The 18,960-nt window shown below is 34.9% G+C and overlaps 1 protein-coding gene across 1 annotated transcript; it reads left to right on the top strand.

Annotated features, from left to right (window-relative positions):
* The first annotated feature begins 347 nt into the window (after positions 1-347).
* Positions 348-12,404, top strand: LOC145015623 (piezo-type mechanosensitive ion channel homolog). Its single transcript, XM_078974092.1, has 23 exons — positions 348-609; positions 1,104-1,184; positions 1,377-1,533; positions 1,632-1,789; positions 2,013-2,169; positions 2,322-2,499; positions 2,978-3,093; positions 3,179-3,263; positions 4,012-4,227; positions 4,310-4,487; positions 4,570-4,698; positions 4,799-4,972; positions 5,124-5,357; positions 5,436-6,944; positions 7,072-9,539; positions 9,632-10,027; positions 10,229-10,387; positions 10,467-10,970; positions 11,052-11,193; positions 11,292-11,436; positions 11,623-11,780; positions 11,864-11,955; positions 12,031-12,404. The coding sequence occupies exons 1-21, from the start codon at positions 561-563 to the stop codon at positions 11,762-11,764; spliced, it is 7,377 nt and encodes a 2,458-aa protein (XP_078830218.1). The 5' UTR covers positions 348-560; the 3' UTR covers positions 11,765-11,780; positions 11,864-11,955; positions 12,031-12,404.
* Positions 12,405-18,960: the final 6,556 nt, after the last annotated feature.

The raw sequence follows: 18,960 nt of genomic DNA, 5'->3' as shown, positions 1-18,960 counted from the left end.
GGAATTCCTAGGTGGATCCAATCGACAATCCTAGGTTATCCAAAAAATTTCAACTGATACAAAATGCATTGAAAAAAATATCAAACATTTGGTCCATAAAAAATACAAACCCGGAAACTAGATACTTATAAAATTTAGGATACAGAGCAACACAATAAAAATGTCTAGTAACACAACATAAATTATACTAATGTGTGACAACGTAAATGGGAAATAAATCAATACAAGAGATATGAGCATTTAGATAACTAATTAGCTGTCCTTTTTTAGCCACGTGGTCTTGGACATGTCTTTTCAAATCAAAATTACGTAATCACCTTCCGTGATCACACTAATCGTAATGGAGCTCGCAATTTTACGTAAATCTTCCATCAAGATCCACTCGCCTTTTCTGATTTTTGCTGTTAGTTTACAGAAATCGAACCAATACTGGGAAAAATAGCTTCTTCTGGATTCAAAATTTTCGAATTTTTTGCTCGAAAAGAGAATTTCCACTGAAAGTCTGATTAAATAATCAACTGATGATATGAACGATCTGGCTTCGACCTTACGAGCCAACAATGGGGGTATTAGTCGGAGGATATCTGTTGTCATTGCTACTATTTACAGGTAAAATTTTGTTTCTTCGTTATTTAATTGGGCAAGTTTTATATGAAGATCACCTGAAAGTTATTTACAGAACATTCGACTGTGAATTAAGGGCAAAACGATGTGTATTGTGCATGCATGGCGTTTGATTTTATTACTGTGGATTGATGTAGGTACCTAATATTTGTCGTTAAAATACAGATTATAGTATTTGTTTTCTCTACATAAGCTAGATTAGCGTGGACTTCAAAATTGAAGTGACAAAACAATGCACTGTGATCTTTGTACTTGCGACATTGTTCGTGATTATGTCAAGTTATTGTCAATTCATATGACGTTTTTCACTGAGTCCTGTCAATTGAGATTGTTGGACAACTTTTCCGTACAAACAACTGACTTAGCTCAGGGGTAAACGTTGAAATAATTTGTTATTGTAGATTGTTAAATCTTGGACAATTTCATCTGATCACTCTATTACCTTTCTACACATATGCTAATCGTTTCTGTAACTGCAGCTGCTTTACTGAATTGGAGTTTGATCTCTCTTGGGAACTTGCTAGGTTCTCTACTTATTCTATTCGTTCATCTGGAAAGAGGTATTACTCTATATTCGTTCATCAGATACAGTAGGACTGCTTAAACATCTTTAAACTCTTTGAAGACGAGCTCCAATTTCTATCTGCATTATTCATGCACTGTAAATGCATCTGTCATAACACTTCCTTATAGTGTATCTGTTAAGCAGTTGATATCATATCAAGCTTACTTGATGTAATTTTCTTTTGTAGGATTTCACTCAAAGGGGAGAATAGTACTATGGGGTATTGTTGTTTACTCACTTGTTGTTATCCTTTCACAATTGACTTTTCTTTTAGCATGGGCCATTTGGTGTGGAAGATGCAGTGCAGAAGAACCTGTGTGGGCAAAGTTTATAGGATTCATGATGTGAGATTTTAAAATTTCAATCTCATCAGCATTAGCTGCTCTTGGCTCTTGCTATGTAATTAATCTGTCAGGCATACTAATGAAGTATGTTTTTGCAGAATCAAGAGACCTAGATCACCAAAAATAATTTATTATGTGATCTTGCAACTATTAGCAGCATTCACTGCTACGACTGAACTCCATGAAATCAGATTAGGCTTGTTGACATGGTCATCTTCATTTTTGGGGGATCTTGCAGAAGCCATAGAGCGAATAGGTTAGTACAAGTTAATAAATTTAAAGCTTTGCTTGATGATTTCTTTCCAACATACTGATCCTCAACTTCACATTTCCTTATGAAACTTGACCCCCTTGACTTTTGACCGGGATTTATTTAAACAAAATTGATACAAGTCGAATGTTTGACATAACTTGAGCTCTTAGAAATTATTGTCATAAATTGACTGGAATATTTGTGTCCCCATTTGGTGGTATGGAAGGTTCACATGTGAAGGTTGCTTTCTTCTTGCTGTTGCCTGCTGTTCAGTTGGTTGTGGGTATCAGCAACACTTCTTGGGTTTCTTTACCATTTTTCGTTTCTAGCTGTGTGGGTCTTGTGGATTGGTCATTATCAAGCAACTTTCATGGTGTCTTCAGGTGACTTTATAGTACTTGTTGATTATCCTAGTACAATAAAAAAATGTCGATCCTTGTCATACAAAGTGAAGATTTCTATCATAATATTTAAACTTGTTATACAAAGTAATATATAATGAATTTTGCTTGCATTTGTTTAAATTGTTATGAAGGTGGTGGAGAGCTCTTTGGCTATACGCGGGATTCAATATTATCTTTCTGTATATGTATCAGCTCCCCACAGGATCACCGAATATGATAGGTGATTTCATCGGCCTATACAAAATTTCTTCGGAATCTGATTGGACAGAAATTTGTTCTGGTCTTTCGCTGATCATATATTTCTTCGGGGTACACCAACTTGCCAACATTTTTTTTAGATTTCTATCAACATTATACTTCCCCCTCCCCCTCCTCCTTAAAAAAACCTACTTATAAAGAAAATGCCTATGGAGTCCAACAAACTATTAGAGAAGTTTCATTTAGGCAGCTCAACTATATATATATATATATATATATATATATATATATATATATATAAATAAATAAATAAAATCAAAGACCAGCTATGCAGTCTGGTTCATTTACACAAAATGGGTCAAAATTAAGGATATTTTCGTCATTTTCATTTCGTGTTTTATAGTGGAGTGGTTAAAATGGAACTTTTTCAATAGTTTGATTGCTTCCACGGTGAAGTCATACAAAATCAATACAAAAATCTTCAGTGTTTGGTGTATTTCTACTTAGTTACCCATGTAGATAACTGCAAATTTTGCTGCTTATTGTATCAAACTTTGGTACAGTTGATAATTTTGCAGCATTTATGCAGTTATCTTTTGTCAAACTTGACTTGGAGGAAATGAATTTGATCATGTCCATGAGAGAAGGCAACTTGGCTGAACATCTTCTCCCATCTACAAATTCTTTTTTTATCCGTGAATCAAGGTATCTGAGTTAAAATATAATGCAAAATTGGTTTATATGTATCAAAGTTATCATATGATTTAATTTAAGGCAATATCATATGTAGATCCGGTGAACGAGACACCAATGTTTTACTAAGAGGTGCAGTTTTTCGGACATTCAGCATCAATTTCTTTACCTATGGTGCTCCAGTACGTACCCTTAACTGGACATACTTATAATCTCTAGCAGTATAACAAACAACTGATCAAATCTGTTTACATCAAATTGGAATTCTAGTAAATCTCGCTACCTAGTTTCTTGCATGCATAAAACGTAATCAAATTCTGTTTCTGGAAAATATCACATGCTTTTAAGTACTATGATGTAAACTGTTGTAAAAATTTCATAAACAGAAGTTCAACTTTACAATCATGACTAGGCTATACTTGCAAAACATGAATCTAACATTTGTAGTTAATCTGGTTACTAACCAAGGATTTGGTAACATATGAAAGGCCCTCCTAAGTTTTATACTGTCATGGCCCTTTTTATTATTATGCATTAATCCACAAAATCTGTTATGATATAATTTTTATTGGATATTTTTCATGAATATACTACCTCACTAATACATGATTTACCATTGAAACCTAAATAGTATGTTTGGAGGTCAAGGATATGATCTGATGGAATCTAAATATCGATAAGCACTCTTGCGGTAGTGATGTTATTTAGGCTCTTTTTTTTTTTTTTTTAATAAGTGTAGTGTGAACTGTCTTTGGATTTGTTCTGTCTAAAATCTTATATGAATCTCTATAGTTTATAAGTGCAACATTTTCTTTTCACATGATTGTTGCTTCCTTGACCTAGTCAGTGTATTTTGGTTTCAGGTTTAGTCGAGCATGTCAATTATCTTTCGGCTTATTTTTGTTAAATTTTCAGTGATGAAATTGACAGGTGTCCTTGTTTGCTCTTTCCTTATGGAGCTTCTATTATGCAAGTGTGTGTGCATTTGGGTTACTTGGATATGTCGGCTACATTATATTTGTGTTCCCATCCTTGTTCCGTTTGCACAGACTAAACGGGCTGCTCCTTGTCTTCATTCTGTTTTGGGCTGTCAGTACATATATTTTCAATGTAGTTTTCTCAAACCAGAATGGGAAGCTTGGAAAGGTAATCTCTCTCTTTTTTTCATTCTATTTCCCTTTCATGAGAAATAATCTTGCATGTTTCTTTCCTTAAATTGCATATACAGGACACACAGGTTTGGGAAATGGTGGGGTTGTGGCATTATCCCTTTCCTGGTTTCTTTATCCTTGCTCAGTTTTGTCTTGGATTTTTAGTTGCCCTTGTTAACCTTGTCAACAACTCTGTTTTCCTCTACCTCTCTGATGAGGTCCCCAGTACGTCTGATGGAGACTCTACCCCTGAAGGTCTTTTTTTTCTTTTCACATTTACTTTCTCAATTCTTACCGATTAATTTGTTATTCTTACTAAAAACAATTCTAAATGCAGTTAAAGAAGAAACAAAAGTGCTGATTGTAGCCACAATCGCTTGGGTCCTACGCAAATGTAACCGGGCAATCATGCTAGTGCAAATATTTCTCATTGCAATGAAGCCTGGTTTCATCCATGCTGTATATAGTACGTTTACTCTCTAATTAATATAATTTTACTACTAGTACTATCTGATCTGATTATGGAACAAGCCCTTATAAGTGCTACTATTTTATCTGTGCTTCAGTGATATTCTTTTTTCTGTATTTATTGAGCCACCGCATCAGCCCGAGAGTGCAAGGCGCCTTACTTCTTCTGTGTGAGATTCATTTCGCAATCTTGTACACTCTTCAGATAAATCTCGTCTCTGGGGCCTTGAGGAAAAGTGACACCATAAGTTGGGCAATTTTATCTCAGTTAGGTATTGTCTATTTCTAATCGGTTCACCAATCCTACACATAAACTCAAATAAACCTGAATCTGTAACCAATGTGGGATTAGTTATCACACATGGTTTCCTGCTTTTCTATTTATTCTGTTAAATAATAAGAATTGTAACCAAATTGATGCAGGTCTCCTTGAATGTGATAGCACCTGGGATTTTGTGGAAATAGCTTTGCTTGCAGGTTTCTGTGCCATTCAGAAGCATGGTCACAAAGTTCTGTTTTCTTTTTCAGCAATTGTGCAGCACACACCTTGCCCTCCCATTGGATTTAGTATTTTAAAAGCTGGTTTGAATAAATCAGTTTTGTTATCTGTTTATGCTGTTGCAAACTCTACACACATCGATGATAACCCCTCCCAAGGTACATTCACATTCACCACCATTTCTTCTAATTTTTATATTATCAACTTTTCTAATAACTGTGTTTTTTTTGTTTCAGAGAGAAAAGTGGCATCATATCTCAGTGCAATAGGGCAGAGGTTTCTATCGCTATATCGTTCATTTGGCACATACATTGCGTTTGTAACTATACTTATCACAGTCTACATGACTCCGCCTAATTACGTGTCATTTGGGTACCTTTTTCTTCTCCTTTTCTGGATTACTGGCAGACAACTTGTTGAGAAGACAAGAAAGCGTCTATGGTTCCCATTGAAAGCATATTCAATTGTGATGTTTATTCTCATCTATATTTTGAGCATCTTCCCAAGTTTTGAGGGATGGATATCCACAAAAGTTGATCTTTATAAATACCTTGGCTACAATTCAGAAGCAGCAGTATTTGAAAACGTTTCGGAAGCATTAGCAATAACAATCGCAATGCAACTTTATAGCTACGAGAGGAGACAAAACAGGTATCCTAACTTAGAGGACACAAATCGGCTCCAGTTTGGGGTGATTGGGTTTATTAGAAGGCTTCTAATATGGCACAGTCAAAAAATCTTGTTTGCTGCTATGTTCTACGCAGCAATATCTCCAATAAGTGCATTTGGTTTTCTCTATCTTCTTGGCACTGTCTTCTGCTCAATTTTACCAAAAGCTTCCCGGATCCCATCAAAATCATTTTTGGTTTACACGGGATTTCTCGTGACATCAGAGTATTTATTCCAGTTGTGTGGGGAACAAGCTTCAATGTTTCCTGGGCAAAAACACTCTGCTTTTTCCAACTTTCTAGGGTTAAAGGTGTATCAGCCTGGAGCTAGAGGTTTAGAAGCAGGGTTGAGGGCTAAGGTACTGGTCATTGCTGCATGCACCCTTCAGTATAATGTCTTCCATTGGTTAGAGGTGCTTCCCAGTTGGCTTTCGGGTGTAGGTCAATGGGAAGAGCCTTGCCCATTGTTTTTCTCTCAAGAAGATGTGTTACCAGTTGCCTCGATTCCAGATGAGGATAATGTTTTTTCATCTATTAAAAAGATGGGGTTGAGAAGCATCAACTCTTGGCCAGCAAACAACCAAGAATCATCTGGTGATTCAGGTTCCAAGAGTAATAACAGAAGATACATGCTTGGGTATTTTTGGGGACAGGTTAATGAGAACCATAAATGGAAAAAGAAGCAGGTTCTTTTCTTAAGAAAAGAGAGGTTTGAAATGCAGAAGACTTCCTTAAAGATATACCTAAAGTTTTGGATGGAGAACATGTTCATCCTCTTTGGCCTTGAGATTAACATGATCGCATTGCTTCTTGCGAGTTTTGCTCTTCTTAATGCCATTTCTCTGCTGTATATCGCATCACTTGCTGCTTGTGTTGTGCTTGGCCGACAACTAGTGCAAAGATCATGGTCATTATTTGTTGTCCTGTTTGCTAGTGTTCTTTTACTTGAATATTTTGCCATTTGGAAGACTGAAAGGCCTTTAAGTGAATTTGGTGAAAGTGACAACACCTTACACTGCCATGACTGCTGGAGGACTTCGGAATTTCATTTCAGCTATTGTCGTCGCTGCTGGCTAGGTACTGTTCTCTCCTCTTCATACTTTTGATGAATTCATCTAGAAATTAACATGCTGTAACTTGAATATCAAATTGGATCATGAAATCATCAACATTTGCATTCTTAATTTTTGTTTTGTGTGTGTAGGACTTACTGTTGATGACCCAAGAGTGCTGATAAGTTACTTCATAGTCTTCAAGTTTTCATGTTTCAAGCTGCGAGCCGATCGATTCTGTAGTTTCTCAGGATCATATACATATCGCCAAATGATTTCTCAACGCAAGAATGCGTTTGTTTGGAAAGACCTTTCGCTTGAAACCAAAACCATCTGGACTCTTCTTGACTATTTAAGACTATACTGCTACTGCCATCTGTTGGATCTTGTGCTTGCCTTAATTTTAATCACCGGAACTCTCGAATACGATATATTACACCTTGGATATCTCGCTTTTGCTCTAAGTCTTTTCCGACTCAGACTTACAATACTAAAGAAAAAGAACAAGATCTTTAAGTGGTTGCGGATATACAACTTTGCTGTCATTGTTCTCTCTCTTGCCTATCAATCACCATTCGTGGGTGTTTTTAACGAAGGGAAATGCGAAACCATAGACTATGTTTATGAAGTTATTGGATTTTATAAGTATGACTATGGATTCCGGATTACCTCAAGGTCTGCTTTGGTTGAGATTATCATCTTCATTCTGGTATCATTGCAGTCATACATGTTTTCCTCTCCTGAGCTAAATTACGTATTCCAATATCTCGAAGCTGAGCAAATCGGTGCGATTGTACGCGAACAAGAGAAGAAGGCTGCATGGAAAACTGAGCAGTTGCAGCATATTCGTGAAGACAAAGAGAAGAAACGCCAGAGGAATATGCAAGTGGAGAAGATGAAATCCGAAATGCTAAACTTACAGATCCAGCTTCACACTACGTGTCCTGCTCATGAACATACTCATGATGATTCACCTCGTAACGAAGGGCTACGAAGAAGGAGAGCTGTCTCTTTAAATACCGATTATACCACACAGTGTGTTGTTGTTAATAAAGAAGAAGATAATCTCAAGAAACACGCGTCAGATATTAATATGGAGATGCCATTACCATTTGAATTCCATGGAACCGAAAGTTTACCTGCATTCGAGTCGCCCGAAAACTCGCATCTTATTGAAGTTGCTGAGTTTGATGAGGATATCGCAGAGATGGATAAGAAAGGTAAAGGGCCTATGAAAGAAAGCACATTGATATCTGCTGTACAGTTGATAGGTGATGGTGTTTCTCAAGTACAGTCGATCGGGAATCGGGCAGTTTCCAACTTAGCAAATTACTTAAATATCCCTCAAGAAGATTTAGATTCGGATGACCCGACTTCGTTATCACCCACTGGTAAGAATAGTGAGACAGAAAGCCAAAACGAGAGTCACATAGCTTCGAATCGTTCATCTTCTTTGCAATCTGAAAGAAGTAGAACTGGTTCTGAGTCGGCTAGTTGTGGGATAATCTTTCAACATATATGGGGACAGATGCAATCGAATAATGACATTGTCTGCTATTGTTGCTTCCTTCTTGTCTTTCTTTGGAACTTTAGCCTGCTTTCCATGGTGTATCTTGCAGCTCTCTTCTTGTATGCTCTTTGTGTGAACACCGGACCTAGTTACATCTTCTGGGTTGTAATGCTGATCTACACGGAGTTCTATATTTTGATTCAGTATGTCTATCAAATCATCATCCAACATTGTGGGATCACTATCGATTCCGTGTCTCTTCCGGAATGGGGGTTTCCTACAAACAGAATAACCTCTTCATTCGTTGTCAGTTTGTTGCCACTATTTCTAGTTTACCTATTTACCCTCATTCAGAGCTCTATAACTGCCAAAGACAGCGAGTGGATTTTCGCAACCGAGTTCAGCAATTTCACAGGGAGAATCGTCAACCCTACGGAGGTTCTTTTTAGTTCAAGCTGGAGAGAGAACACACAAAAGGTTCTTCAGATTGTAAAAAATATTGCTAAACTGATCATCGGGAACTGTGTTAATTACTGGAAATCACTGACACAAGAAGCAGAATCTCCCCCGTATTTTATCCAGTTATCATTAGATGTTCATTCATGGCCGGAATACGGGATTCAACCAGCAAGGGTAGAATCGGGAGTCAACCAAATGCTTAGATTTGTACATAATTCAAAATGCAAGATATCAGACCCTGACACTTGCTCTTATGCGAGTACTGTCCAAGTACGTAGCATTGAAAAGAGTAAAGACAGCCCAAATGTGGCATTGGCGGTTTTTGAAGTCACGTATGCATCGCCAAGGGAGGAATGTATTATGGCTGAAAATTACAAGTCTCTCACTCCTGCAGCTGATGTGGCTAAGGAGATAATAGAAGCAGAAGATGCTGGTCTTTCTAAACATTTTGGATTTCCTTATTCTATTGTATCCGTAATAGGGGGAGGCAAAAGAGAGATCGATCTATATGCCTACATATTCGGTGCGGATTTGGCTGTTTTCTTTTTGGTAGCCATTTTCTACCAGTCTGTTATAAAGAATAAAAACGAATTTCTAGATGTTTATCAGCTGGAAGATCAGTTTCCAAAGGAGTTTGTGTTCATCTTGATGGCAAGTTTTTTTAATCATCACTTGAATGAATACCTACATTAGTTAGGGTGGGGTGGGTGTAAGCTAATTAGATTTTATATATGTATATGCAGGCTATCTTCTTCTTGATCGTGCTAGATCGTGTTCTATATCTGTGTTCATTTGCGACAGGGAAAGTGATATTTTACATATTTAACCTTGTAATTTTCACATACTCAGTGACGGAGTATGCCTGGAGCATGGAACCTTCACAGCACCATGCAGCAGGTTTAGCACTGCGTGCAATATATCTTACTAAAGCCATCTCTTTGGCCCTTCAAGCCATGCAAATACGATCAGGGGTTCCTCATAAGAGTACTTTATATAGGCAGTTTTTGACTAGCAGTATTACTAGAGTTAATTATTTGGGTTACCGACTCTACCGTGCACTCCCCTTCCTCTATGAATTAAGATGTGTTCTTGATTGGTCATGCACCACCACATCTTTGACCATGTATGACTGGCTCAAGGTAAGTTCCTTTTTTTTTTTAATCTATCAATATGTGTTAAGAACCAAGAAAGCAAGTCAAATTTTGGGTTTATTTTCAGAAATTACAAAGAAGTCAACTATCCATAGAAATCTGAAAGGATTTTTCGTTTTCATGAATGATTTTCAGCATCTGGCATGTATATAAATAAACTGATTGATGTATGTAATTTTGTGGTTATAGTTGGAGGACATAAATGCAAGTTTGTACCTTGTCAAATCTGATGCAGTTCTGAACATGGCCGGTCGTAGACAAGGAGAGAGGCAGAAGAAAGTTACTAAATTTTGCAATGGCTTATGCTTATTCTTTATATTAATCTGTGTCATATGGGCTCCTATGCTTGTAAGTTATTTCTGTTTATATATACAAGATTTTGCATGGTTGTTGATATTTTTTTTAAACAAAAATTTTTAAATTGCAGATGTATAGTAGTGGTAACCCGACAAACATAGCCAACCCTATTAATGATGTAAGTGTTCAGTTTCACATAAAGACAAACGGTGGACGATTGATGTTATACGAGACGACTCTATGTGCAATTACACCATGGAACATGTTGAAACCTTCAGCTAATCTTGATCCCAATAATTACCTGGATTCTTATAATGTGGATGATATCCAAATGATATGTTGCCAAGCCGATGCCATTAGCTTGTGGCTTGTCCCTGATGCCATTCAAAGAAAGTTCATTCAGTCTCTTGATATGGCCATGGATATGAAATTTTCTTGGGTGCTGACTCGAGACAGGCCTAAGAACAAAGAAGTTGTAAAATACGAACAAACTATACAACGCTCAGATCTTCCCACGCCTTCAGAACTTGAGCAGGTTCTTAATGGTTCCACCAATAGCTTTAGGATAAATAACACTTATCCAAGGTATTTTCGCTTGACTGGTTCCGGGGATGTCAGACTCTTCGACCAAAAGGTACATTTATCCTGTATCCCTAACCCTAACCCTAACCCTAACCCTAACCCTAATGCTGGAATTTTCATTTTACATGTACAGGCAGGTGGGGTGGATGCGAAGCTTCTCCTACATCGCGGGAGTTCAGAATGGTGGTCATTTTACGATATTGATTGGTTCAATTCAAGTGCATGTGGAGATTTGATGGGGCCCATGGCCATTGTAGTGTCAGAGGAAACGCCACGTAAGTTCGTCTTTCTTTAAATGGAACATATATATAATCAAAAAGTTAAAAAATAAAATAAAATACATATTGATAATTATTTGTTGAATCTTATTAAGAGGGTCTTCTTGGTGAGACGTTGAGCAAATCGAGTATATGGGGTCTCTACATTACTTTTGTATTAGCAGTTGGTCGCTTCATAAGGCTTCAGTGCTCTGACTTGAGAATGAGAATTCCATTCGAGAACCTTCCTTCTTGTGACAGGTACGTTTTTTCACTATTTAACTCGTTTTATTTTTAGCTAAGCTATTAAATTTGTTATAGCCCAATATCAGCTGATTTAAGGTAAATTATGATTTTCCATCATTTTGGCATTTTTGATTTTGTGGGTTGCATTTATTATTTATATGGTCTGATTCTGAAAAGTAACTTTGGTGTGTGTGTGTGTAGATTGATTGCCATATGTGAGGATATATATGCTGCTAGAGCTGAGGGCGAACTGGTAGTTGAAGAGGTCTTGTACTGGACATTGGTAAAAATATACAGGTCACCGCATATGCTGCTAGAGTACACCAACCCCGAAGCCTTTTAAGAAATCACAAAAAAGGGTGCACTTCATTTTTCATCCATCCTTCTATCTACATCTATATTTGAATTCTTAAATGACTTATTCATCCTTTCTTAAAGCTAGGGTTTTGCAACTTGAAGAATGGACATTTGGAGGGATAAAGTTGACTTGCATTTGAACAAATATAAAGTCCCCAAACCTGACTTGGAGTGCAGGTTCCTAATACTTAGTACTTACTTACTTTATAATCCTGTAAAATGGTTAAACTGAATGTTGATGATCAAATGCAGGTGTTGTATCATAATCAAGTAGGGCTGCAAACAAGTCGAGCCTTTTGTCTGATAATTCGAGCTTCAGTACGTAGAAATATGAGCTCAAAACAAGTCGAGTTCAAGTTTATAAGAACTCGACTCGTCGAGCTGTTCAAGACCTGAGTTAACATGTATGTACTTAAAGGCCGGACAATTTTTTGGTGTATATTTTTGGGCTTGCTCATTTTCAAGTTATTCGACCTTGCTTTAATGTGCCAACAATATAATCCTTGCGGATATTTCTGATCATTTGAGCTCTTGATAGGAACTTGAATATTTCTTAGGGTTTCAATCAACACACTTAGTAATAAGATGCAAGGAGATAAACAACACATAATTCTCCGTGATTGTTAGTTACGTGGAGTCATTTACATTTACACATCTACTTTTGCTTAATGGATGTCACAATTTTAAAATCAGCCTCCTTTTATCTATAATAGCCAATACGATTTTTTTTTCTTCCAGAAGAAGCACTAATTATTATTTTATTTTTTTTCATTTAAGTAATTATTTACATACTAAAATGAAAATCGTAGTCCAAAACCACTCTTAAAGAGGAAACAACCTAATGTCCACTACGAAATCTCACCAAACAGTCCAACTAGCCTGATGTGATACACTTAAGTTGGTTAGAAATTATCATAAGCATTTGTAACCCTGATTCCGTAGGTTAATATGAAATATATATATATATATATATATATATATATATATATATATATATATATATATATATATATATATATATATATATATATATATATATATATATATATATATATATATCAGTGTTTTTTATTCAAACAAAAAGAAAAAAAAAATCCAAAAGTGTTAGGATTTTTTTCTAAAATTTTCCCTGATGGATTATTGTGGATATAGGCTTGTCAACTCAAAATATGGGCTCGTTTTCAATAGGCCAGTTCGATAAAGACATTTTACCTGAAGCCCAAAATTGGTGACCCCTGAGAGTTGAGACCCATAACTCGAGTTCGACTACTTGAGTTACTTCACCTTTTCCATTAACCCAATAACGTTTGTTTATTATATTCTTTTTTCATTTGTCGAAGTTTTTCTCATTCTAAATTTCATAGTATTGTATTTAAATGTAATAATTTTAATAAATATAATAATAAATATATATTAATTTTATCAATGTAATTTTCTTTTCAATTTCAAAATTCATAAATTAAATGTCCAATTATTTTCTTTGTTTATTTATTTAAATTATATGTTTAAATTTAAAGGAAAAATAAGCATTTCAATTTCAATAATTTAATATTTTATTTTTCTTATAAATTCAAACTTTAATATTTTATTTTTCTTATAAATTCAAACTTTTAAATGTTTAGACCTTTATATTTACTTTTTTTAATAAACTCATATAGTATTAAACTCATATAATATAAAATCTTACAAGTATAACATGTATATACATATATAAACTTTTAGAGAAACCCTTCAACTTTAGCTATCTTCAACAATATAACATGTATATACATATATAAACTTTTAGAGAAACCCTTCAACTTTTCTATTGATATATATTTTTTCATATGTAACAAAATCTTCTTAAATAATATATACAATAAACGTTTGTTGCTAGTAAATAATAATCTATAAACACATCTTGTTTAATCCTTTTTAGACATGATTGTCTATATCTATTATCGAGTATCACATATTATATAAATTGATGAACGTTAGACGAACCATATGATATAGATAAAACTGTAAAAATGGTCCCGATGGTATGTATTTTTTCCGAAGTTTAGTCTAAACCTCGACTTTTTTGGCTTTGTGGTTATTTTGAGCTGGTTTTGTTGCGGATTTGGTCCATCAGTAAACTGAAATGACTTTAATACCATTGGGGTATTTATTTTCTATTTTTAAATTCATTTTTTTAAAGTTTAATAATTACTTATTCATTTTAATAATTAAAAATTTGAGCGGGCCCACCTTCTCTCTCTCTCTCTCTCTCTCCCCATTGACCCAAGATTTCTGGGTTTTCAAGAACTCAAAAATAAACACTTATTTTCATTTCTGAAGCAACCCACCACACTCCTACTCCACCAATACATTAGAAAACATCCAGATCTCAGCTTCGTTGAAGTCGGAGGCAGAGATGAAATCCATTATTTCTTTTCAGAGCAGAGAGCCACATCACCATCATGATCGTTGTTAGAGGCTATAGATCTACTTGACGGTTGACTGATGTTGCACCTTGGTCCTTCTGGTTTGTTATTGTCGGCGACGAGGAGTAGAACCACAAAGGGGTTCTCCAAAGATCAGTTATCCCATTCACCTTTGCATGTCGACACCACAACAAAACACCCCCTAAAGTCATTGACACCACATCACCACCATGATCGTTCATCAGAAACCCGCTTTGATTGAGCACTTCCCTAAAGTTTGGGTTCTTCGTTTGAGCACTTCTCAGAAAATCATCTTCTCCATCTACGATCAATGAATGTCTCTCTCTGTGTGTGTGTGTGTGTGTGTCTCTCTCTCTCTCTCACTCTCTATCCAGATTTCTTACTCCGACGGGTAAGGATTCAACATAAACGCATTCGGTGTTGGGTATTATAGAGTGAATCTGAGTTGAATGAAATAACCATTTGTTGGCAACCACGATCCGACAACCAAAGGTTGCAGACAAAACATTTGAAAATCGATATGTCTCATTTCTGTTTTGGTTATCTATTCCGCTATTGTACCTGGATTTGATTCTGAATCGACAATATTACAACGTTTCTTTTGAAAACAGAATGTCACATGGATTGGTAATAGAAGAAGGGTTTTTAGAGAGGGAAGATGAAAGATTTTGGGATGAATGGGTTTTGATTTCTTCTTTGGTTCTTGTCATTGGTGTGTATAGTTTATATGAATCTTCGGTGACGGAACAACGTTTCTTTTGAGGTTCTGTTTTATGGGTTTTGATGTTCATTGGGTTTGTTATTAAAATAGTTGTTCAAGACCAAATCCAAAAGATCGAAGAACACAAGAACCATGAAGAAGAACACATCTGGGATTTCATGAACTCAAAGGGTTTTCACTTTCATGATGTTTATCAGAAACTAATTCATGTTTTCCTTAATAATTATATTTGATATTCTACCATAGATACATACACTCACATACAGATCATATTCTACCATAGTTTCTTGGTTTCAATCAAGAACTGATGTTGGAATGAAAGATCGAGGTCGTGGTCTGGGTTTTTGGAACGAATTTTATGTTTGAAGCTGAATGATCCAACAATGGTAAAGAGAAAATGGTGAAGAAGACATAGCGTTCATTTTTTGCTGATGAGGTCACAAACCAGGAGAGAGAGAGAGAGAGAGAGAGAGAGAAAGACCCAAATTAATTATTTATTTATTTTCTTTTCCATTTAAATTAAATAGAAAAATAGAAAATATATATCATAAGGGCATTACAGTCATTTCAGTTTACCGAGTGACTAAAACCACATACAAACTATCTCAAAAGGACCATGAAGCCAAAAAAATCAATGTTTGGACTAAACCTCTGAAAATATGCGTACCAGAAGGACCGTTTTTGCAATTTTGTCTATAATATATTATATATTAATATTAATATTAATATGACTTTAGAAAGATTACGAGTTGAAAACCATATTATTAATCATATCTAATAGATTACTAATGCTAAATAGATTTATAAAAAAAAAATGCAAGAATAGTAACATTTTTATATGGTTTTCTAAATCTTTTATGAAAAAAAAATACAATTTTATAAATGAAAAACTTGGATGCATGAAAACAAGTAAACACAAGTATTAAAATATAGTAAGTGAATCATCATATTTTATTAAAAGTACATATCCATTTGGTAGATCCCAACAAGCAACTAGTAAGATTTATTTATTTGTATTTGATTGCTTTAGAAAAAAAAAGCAACTTAGATAGGTAAAAAGTGGTTTTCTTTTATGATCTTTAGAACCTAAAAAGGTTTCTTAGAAACTCATACCAAATCCATATGTGCATCTTTCAGAAGCCACATCATTACTCGACCGTTTCTTAGAGGACTCCTTACTAGCTGCGAACAGTGGTATGGTACCATGAATATCTGTAACCGTCCATTCTCTCTCACTGTCACGAGTTCAAATCTCATCCGTCCGTTAATGTTTAAAACTGATAAATTTGGAGGAAAATTGTAGACTATTTCATTGGGACTCTTGTCAACTCCGCTCTGATTAGGCGAAATCTGCACCACCTCATTGGATTTTCCTCCCACCAGTATATCAGTGACACCTCCTTTCACCACCTTATCATCTCCAAACCCTAAGAGATCAATTTTCTTCAATGTCACAAGAGTTTTCATTGCCATATTGTTTTCCTTACCTTCTTGAATATTATTGTTCTTGTGCTCAACTGATTCTGATGACCGAGGAACATCAATCGGTGGTAGATAAGAAATGACAGCGGTGGAACTCATGATGAAGAATTATGCCGTTGATATTTCAATGCTAGTTAGAGAATTAACACCAATAACTTGTTTTGATCATGCTAGTGATGAAACTCAACGATTCTTTATATAGAGATTACTTCGGTTTCATCAATGGATTGATCAACGAAAAAAGAAAGGAATCCAAAAAATTGAATACATTTCTACTAAATCAATGGATTTGTTTTAATTTATTTCATAGAAATTCGGTTCCAAATTTTGACCAATTTTGGATATTTCCATAAAGTTGAAATAAAAATAGGTTGTAAATTTTTTGAAAAATAACGGTGTATCCCCACGGTTCCATATAGTTATATCTTCATTTGATTTATGAAATTAATTAAGTACATGTTGTATATAAATTGCATTTGTTTTAATTAATTTCGAATTATGCTGTTAAATTGTCAATTGTATTGCTTTTTATTTATTATTACACACAAATAAGTTAGTAGTGTTGTTTGTTTGTTAGGTTTTATAATCCCTAAAAAGGTAGTTTTTTAAAGTTTGAAATATCATTCACAATGTAATAATAATGATTATTGGTTTATGTAAATATATTTTATGAAGAAGATTGAAAATTGTAACATCTGGTTAAAATAAAGTACACCAATAATTTTTTTTTTAACAATGTACTTCATACTAACCATTATCAAATCATTATCATTTACATCAAAAAGAAAGTTATATAGGATCATAATTAGTTTGGGTTTAAAATTTTACAAATAAAAAAAACATATCAAAAGTTTGATTATTCAAAATCACATTATGGCTACTTCATTATACTGTAACAACCAGTTATTTTGGGTGAATAAAAGTCAAAGAAAGTCAATAGTTAAAAATTAAATCAAATCAATAAGTCTTAATGCATAAAAATTTCATTCTTGCTTTTGAGGATTTCGGTTTTAGGAATCAAAAATCAAAACCTCATATGCCTTGATAGAGAACCCTCTTGGCCGAGAATATGAGAGGCCGAAATCTCAAACTTTAGACCGAGAACACTCAAGGCTGAAATCCCTCCCATGACCGAGAACCACTTGGACCGAAAACCCCTTAGACCGAGATCCTTTAGATCGAAGACCTTTATTTCAGTTGGAGCCTTACACCGAAATCATGTGATTTCGGTAAAGATAATGTCACACCCCGAAACCGGCAGCGGAAACGTTCCTGGGCGGAGGACGTCATGCGTAGTATCACAACCATTGTACATAGTAAGTATAGTAAACACAAACATTACATTACATATGAATATTTACATTTGTTTGAAAACGAAGAAAATACTTAGTTCATATACATCAGTATAAACAAAAGTATAGACGAGACTTCTATATGCTCCGTCTTCTCCAAAAGTTAACGTTGACCTGAGAAATAAGCAGTTTTTGAAATATCAGCATAAAGCCGGTGAGTTCATAAGCATGTTTTTGTATTGAAAAATAGTCACTGAGTTTGTATAAATGTTCTCTTCCATTTATAAGTAAATATCGTATGTATCGAAAATCGTTGTTACTAAGTTCTGATATATGCATGCATGCTTACCAAGAAAATCCAATATTTTCTAACATGTTTGTTGTTTTCTATATGAAAAATACGTTCTGTTTGAAAACCGTGGCTACCACTAGTATTAATGTATAATCGTTCGGAAAACCCTAGTTACCACCAGTATGTAATGTATAATCGTTCGGAAACCCTAGTCACCAGTATGTAATGTATGATCGTTCGGAAAATCTCTGGTTACCACCAGTATGTAATGTATGATCGTTAGGAAAACCCTGGTTACCACCAGTATGTATAGTAGTTTTATTACTTAGAATAAAACCATAGAAGAAAGAAATCTCGTAAACAAAGATTAGTTTATACTTATTGTGAGTCGTATAACCATACTAATGTGACTGATGACCTCCTTGATGTTTCTTCAGGCGTCGCATGATTACCAAAATTTGTCACCCCAGGCGTGCCCGCCTAACTGTAGCCAGCAGTTCAGGTGTGGGATTGTTGGTCCCGAATAAATCTATTCACAAATTTCATGCTCTCCCTCCAGGAGACTCTGGTTATACTACCGATAAGGATTTATTGGTACCCCTAGGGGGTATGACGAATATAAGTCTCACAATCTTGTATTAACTAGTTTACGTTTGGTTCGGTCGTTCCCGAGTTCAAAATCATTGAAATGATGCAGAGTATGAATAATTATACATAAAATAATTATTTAATAAGATACTCTAGGTTAGCAATGGATAAACTAAATCTGACATAGTTTATATCTTTGACTTTTCGTGAAATTCGAATCTGTAAAACAAGTAATGAAAATCCCAAATTATTCCCATAATAATTTGAATGGTTTGATAAGTTCCCACGTTGTTTTGAAAACTATGTAATTATATTTAGAAAGCGTCCCTTATGCTCCGCATATTACAAAAGGGATAAAGGTATCTAAAAGTTTGATAGAAA

Source organism: Lactuca saligna, chromosome 9 (assembly GCF_052625555.1).
Source record: "Lactuca saligna cultivar CGN05327 chromosome 9, ASM5262555v1, whole genome shotgun sequence".
NCBI classification, from domain to species: Eukaryota; Viridiplantae; Streptophyta; class Magnoliopsida; order Asterales; family Asteraceae; genus Lactuca; species Lactuca saligna.
This window is presented reverse-complemented; position numbering and strand designations above follow the sequence as displayed.

Excerpts from the sequence above, each read along its gene's own strand:
- LOC145015623 (XM_078974092.1), top strand. The coding sequence starts at position 561 with ATGGGGGTATTAGTCGGAGGATATCTGTTGTCATTGCTACTATTTACA. Across the intron at positions 1,185-1,376 it reads ATTCGTTCATCTGGAAAGAG|GATTTCACTCAAAGGGGAGA; the intron begins GTATTACTCTAT and ends TTTCTTTTGTAG. Across the intron at positions 10,028-10,228 it reads CCATGTATGACTGGCTCAAG|TTGGAGGACATAAATGCAAG; the intron begins GTAAGTTCCTTT and ends TTGTGGTTATAG.